Source organism: Brassica oleracea, chromosome C1, assembly GCF_000695525.1.
Source record: "Brassica oleracea var. oleracea cultivar TO1000 chromosome C1, BOL, whole genome shotgun sequence".
In the NCBI taxonomy this organism is placed as follows: domain Eukaryota; kingdom Viridiplantae; phylum Streptophyta; class Magnoliopsida; order Brassicales; family Brassicaceae; genus Brassica; species Brassica oleracea.
In genome coordinates, this window is record NC_027748.1 from 27,981,755 (window position 1) to 27,987,618 (window position 5,864).

The 5,864-nt window shown below is 29.6% G+C and overlaps 1 protein-coding gene across 1 annotated transcript; it reads left to right on the top strand.

Moving 5' to 3' along the window:
• Positions 1-4,527: 4,527 nt before the first annotated feature.
• LOC106300330 (defensin-like protein 245) lies at positions 4,528-4,984 on the top strand. The gene is made up of 2 exons (XM_013736451.1): positions 4,528-4,646; positions 4,742-4,984. The coding sequence occupies exons 1-2, from the start codon at positions 4,577-4,579 to the stop codon at positions 4,960-4,962; spliced, it is 291 nt and encodes a 96-aa protein (XP_013591905.1). The 5' UTR covers positions 4,528-4,576; the 3' UTR covers positions 4,963-4,984.
• Positions 4,985-5,864: the final 880 nt, after the last annotated feature.

Here is a 5,864-nt window from a genome sequence, read left to right on the forward strand (position 1 = left end):
TTTGTTATGACCATCAGAACCATTAGACCTTCCTCGTCCTCTTCCTCTTCCACCATAATCTCTACCTCTGCCTCTTCCTTGCGAGTTGTTATGGCTTCCACTAACTTGCGTATCATTCGTTCCAAACATGAGCTTCGATTGACCTTCATCTTGGGTTTCTTCTTTTATGCGTTCTTCGAAAGCCTTCAATTCCCAACAATATCTTCGAACCCCGTTGAATTTAGATCCAGCACTTGTTCTAACGAAACTACGATGTGAATGAACTTCGTTCTTGGAAGTCCCTTCAAAAACTTATTTACCATCTTCGATGCTTCCATTATCTCTCCTAACGCGGCTGCTCTCGATGCTAAGCCTGAAAGGTTTGCTGCGGAGTCATCCACCGTGTCTGTGTCTGCCATCTTCAGTTTGGCGAACTCAGACATCAAAGTCTGTACCCTCGCTTCGCTCACACGATCAGCACCTAGGTTACGGGATTTGATAGCTTCCCAAATCTTCTTCGATGTATCATGTTCTCCTATCTGAAGTATTAGCGCTTCCGGGACTGATTGAAAGATTAGAGCAATCACCATATTGTTCTTCTTTGCATCATCGCTCCCTGGATCAATCATATCCCAAACTTCGTATAAACGAAGCATCACTTTCATGCGCATCGACCATACGGTGTAGTTGGTCGATGTTAGCATCGGACATCGTATGTCCTTCTTCATCTCAAGACCTTTATCACGTCCTTGAGAACTATCATCGTCTCCCATGTTTTGATCGAGTTACAACTCCTCTTGTAAACGATCTTCGAAACCTGGAGCTCTGATACCAATTAAAGTTACACAAACACAAAGATTATAAGAACTTCTCTTCTTATTAGATTTAGAAACTCTCTCAAAACTAAACCTTTCAATGTGTTTCTCTTGATGAAACATCTCTCCATGAGACTTTTTTTTATATAGGACGAAGCTAGATCTTTTCCTAATAATAATATGGAAACATTCCTAAGCTCAATATGTTTTTCTTTTTCCTTAACCCATCAGACTCCACTTTAATGAGTTAACTTGCTTTTTCAAGTTAATTGGAATTATTCAACAATATTAAGGTTGAGTACTATCCAAAGTGCAAACAACTAGATGCTGCACTAGGGCATGATAACACTGACCCAATTTCTTCAACCATACTTCAACGAGACCAAGTTAGTGGTCAAAGAGGTTGGGTATGGGTTTTGCTCTAGGAAGATGTACGGGCTTTCTGGTCCAGAACTTTCTTGTTATTAAAGAAAAACTTTTATGGACAATCAATATCAATCAATTTCTTTCAAACCTGGTGGTGAATATTGGTGACACCTTCATAGGGATTTTTATTTTTCAGTATCTAGTTACTCTATTTTAACCTTGTTAGCAATGAGAGAAAGTCTCGCCACAGTTGTTTCTCGAACATCAACCTCAAACTTACTTCCTATGTGGTGCGCCCGATGAGACAAGATATTACCCTTTTTTTGCTTACCCGTATACTTTTATGGTTTGGTGAGATCTATCAAAAACTTTGCTCGGCTCCCACGGGGCATGATATCTTTAAATGAATATAATTTTTTGGTTGTTTAATGAATTTAACTTTTAAATTGAATATATTATATATATAACACTAATACATTAACTAGTACATTTTAAATTGAGTATGTTAATTTAAGCATTCTAAACCTATGTTACATAGAATCAGAAGCGAGTACACGAAATTGGAAATGTATAGAAGCGCAGAAACAAGATTTTTTAAAAAAATTAATAAGTCGGTACGTGTTGGAAGCGTATATCTATATATATCTATATATATATATATATTTGAATATAATAAATTTTTATAAAATTCATAAAAAATTATATGATTCAAATTAAATATAAAGCATTTATTCATTTATAATAATTTTAAATAATTTCATATTAAAATTGTGAAAATACACATAAATTAATTATTCTTAATATTTCATAAATAATTGACACAATATTATTTGAATATATATGTTATATCTCTAGTAAAACCTCAATACTTAAAAGATAATTTTAGTTTTAATGTTTGTATATTTCTATTTTCTCTATTTCATTACAATTAAATTTTAGATTTATATAAAAAACATGATTTTATATTTTTTATCTATTCCAACAAAACATAGTGTTTTGGAAGCTTGAATCCAATAAGTGTTTTGGAAGCGAAATTCCGTAAGCTTACACATGATTCAAATCTCAGTTCTGAAACGGGAAGTAGACGTCTGATGAAGCTTTCTCTTTCATAAAAAAACTCATAAGAAAAAATAAAACAAAGATTGACATACATATTCTCCGCCATTTGCAACATTGATATACATTTTAAACCCTTTTACCCAGACCCAATATACTGATTATGGGAAAAGAAATAAAAACAAGCGTATCACCATACATCATCACTCGAGATGGATAGGCACTCAGCACTAACGGTAGGACGGATCCAGATATTCAGAAAATTTAAGGTATTTGGATCCGGATATGGATTCGCCGAAGTCGTGTGTATCTGAATCCGTGCCGTCCGGATATCTGGGTTTCAGATATCCATCTAAATATTGAAATATCTGCGAGTATCTGGATCTGGATTCAGATCTATAAAAAAGTTAAAAATATATATATTTTAAAAAACTAAATTATAAAAATAATATATAAATTAAATATTTATAAAAAATATCTAAAATATATATATAAGATTATAAAAATTAAAGTAAAATATTATATTATAAGACTAATATAATGTATAAATATTAATATATGAACTATAATTATTCATAAAATTTTAAATTTAATATATTTAAAAAATGCGTATACGGATCTCGATCCAGACTTAAAGTCAAGATATTCGGAGTCGGATATAAATTCGACGGATCCGACATTTTACTATCTGGATCCGGGCACCTAGGATATCCTATTTTCGGAACAGATCCTATTTTCGGAGCGGATCCGCATCGGATCAAGATTCCAGATAATAAGTCCCAGCCCTAGTCGGCACAGGCAGATCTACGATCTGCGCTCACGCCACCACCAGACTTGTCAAGCTTCATCGATGGTTCCTTTTGCAGCTATTAACTTGATGCAATTTGGAATGTTAGGCGGAAATTTCAATAGTTTCATTAACTTGATGCAATTTCTAGTTAGCAGAAACTCCACCTCTTTTAGCCTAATCTCATGTCTAATCCTAAACTAAGAGGATTATGACGGCAAAGATATTACTTCCATAACTAGACCTGCTTATTTTACCTAATACTCAAACTCCTATCTGAACCCGTTACTAAAAACCTAAACCGAAATTTGAGCTGAAGTGAAAAATTAGCCGAACTGGTATTAATTTACAAGAGATTGGATATCAAAACTCAAACAGGTAATATCTTAACCCGAATGGATATCCGAAGATAACCAAACATATGTATATTGAACCCTATATTTTTTGTTTCTTTTCTTTATTTTATTCAAAATATTTGCTGCATATGGTTCAAAAATCATATAATATACATATAATTGCAGACAAAGTGATTTTCTACTTATGTGAAAAGCTTCTTGTTTCATGAAGTAACAAAAGTTGTATTCAAAATCGCAAAACAACAGCCAAATTATTTTCCTTATATTTTCAAATTTTTATCTACAAACCTATTAATCGTCTAACTTATTAAAAATTAGAAAACCAACTAAGTTAATGGTAAAATTTTCAGTACAGAAAACTTGACCAATGAATAATTTTATTTTTATTTTTAAAATCTAAAATATTCGAACTCAATCCAAAATAACCGAACCACAAACTAAAAATATCCGAACCTGACCCGATACATAAAAATATCCGAATGGATTCTAGACTCTAACACCAAAATACCCGACCTAAACCCGAACAGATATCCGAACGCCCAAACCTACCTACAACTACAAGATCTGATTAATTATCCCTAACACGAATATCTCGAAATACTAAAACTCAAAATTATGAAATTTTAATAAAGATTTATAAATTAAATTATACCTTTTGAAAATAAAATATCTACAAAGAACTGAAATTCATTCTATCTTTCGGTCAAACTTTAAAATAATATATATATATATATATATATATATATAGCATATTTAATATTTTCTAAAAAAAATCTAGATATTTAACAGATCTTGATCAATGAGACCTAAAGTTATATTATTCCTTTTTTTAGTTTTGATACATTAAAACCAAATCTACACATATCTAAAATGAAATAATTAAAATTTGATTTTTATGTTAACCTATTTAGAAACAAATCAAGATAAAATCAAAAGATCCTCTAAAATATATCTTATTATTTATTAAATTTCCTTTGAATAGTTTAACATAGATTCTTTTTGTTTTTTATAGCTATAAGTAATAAAATATCAATTTGAATTGTTTGATTTATAAGAAAGATTGCTTACCATAACATATGGCTTTATTTTTACGCTGAACAGAATCAAATCTACTATATATATATATTAGTGCTTGTTAGCCACTAGTTATATATCAAAATATATTATAAACACACACAGAGACATAGAGAGAGAGGAGATAATAAACAAAAGAAAATATGACGTTGGCTGCAATCTTCTTGGCTTGTTGTATCTTATCCTCTTTACTCCCAAGCCACTTCTCTCAAGGTCTTATCATCATACTGAGATAGCCATTTTGCTCACATTCCAAGTTAACCCAAACCAACTTTGTCTAATTCAGTTTTTATATTGATGAATTATAGGTGAAGAACTAAGTGTGACTGCTGGGCAGATAAAGCCGTGGTGCCCATCAAAAAAACAAGCGTTCAGTGGTTCATGCTCAAATGATGGAGCACAACAATGTGTAAATGACTTGTTAAATACTTGGTATCCATATGTAAGGCTTAGTCCAATCTCCTGCACTTGCACTTCTCAGTCTAACAACATGCGTCTCTGTAGTTGTCCTAATATGATCTGCAAATAAAAAATTTCTTCTAATTATAATACCCCAAACTGTTGTTCTAAACAATTTTCATATCTATCTGTAATATTGTTTAAATTCCCATGAGATAATAATATAATTGTATCTCCAAATAAAATTAGACACATTTGTGTATATAGTAGCATTATAAATTTTTGTTACTATCTTTAGTATAAATATATAGGAGTGTTTGGTGTCATATTCACAAATAATCTAGAATTGCGCATTTCTCAACTTATTCAGACTCCAACAGAAAATAAAAATCAAAGAAATAAACATAGCACTAGATTAATAAACATTATATATAAAAATTATTTTATGTATTATATGTTTTTACATATTATGAAATAATAAATATATATTGAATAATTAAAAGTCAGTAACTATTACATATATAATTAAATTGGTGCGAACGTATAAATCAATTTTATTAATCCAAACATTTTTTAAAGAAATTTGATAGGATATGTAATTAAATTTAAATGATATTAACATATATAGTATATTTTTAATATTAATGTATATATATATATATTTTTTTTTTAAATGATGCTTTCTACTCATATGTTTTTTTATTATGTGTATTTTTAATAGCAAAAATTTTAAAATACTGATAATAAAATTTTCATTATGGGATTAATAATTTTAGTAATTGATAATTTAAAAAACAATTATAAATGTTAGTTTAAAACTTTTATCAAAAAATTATTCAAAGTAAATTTTGAAACTAAAATATTTATTTATTCAATATGGTTTATAGTTTAATTTAGAATGATATATATACATATATATTTTAAATCTTAATGATTAATTAAATTAGACTTTTACTTATATGATTTTGTAATCATTTGTATTTTGTCATAACAAAAATTTTAAACCATGGATCGCAAAATTTGAATGTGAGA

Excerpts from the sequence above, each read along its gene's own strand:
- LOC106300330 (XM_013736451.1), top strand. The coding sequence starts at position 4,577 with ATGACGTTGGCTGCAATCTTCTTGGCTTGTTGTATCTTATCCTCTTTA. Across the intron at positions 4,647-4,741 it reads CCCAAGCCACTTCTCTCAAG|GTGAAGAACTAAGTGTGACT; the intron begins GTCTTATCATCA and ends GATGAATTATAG.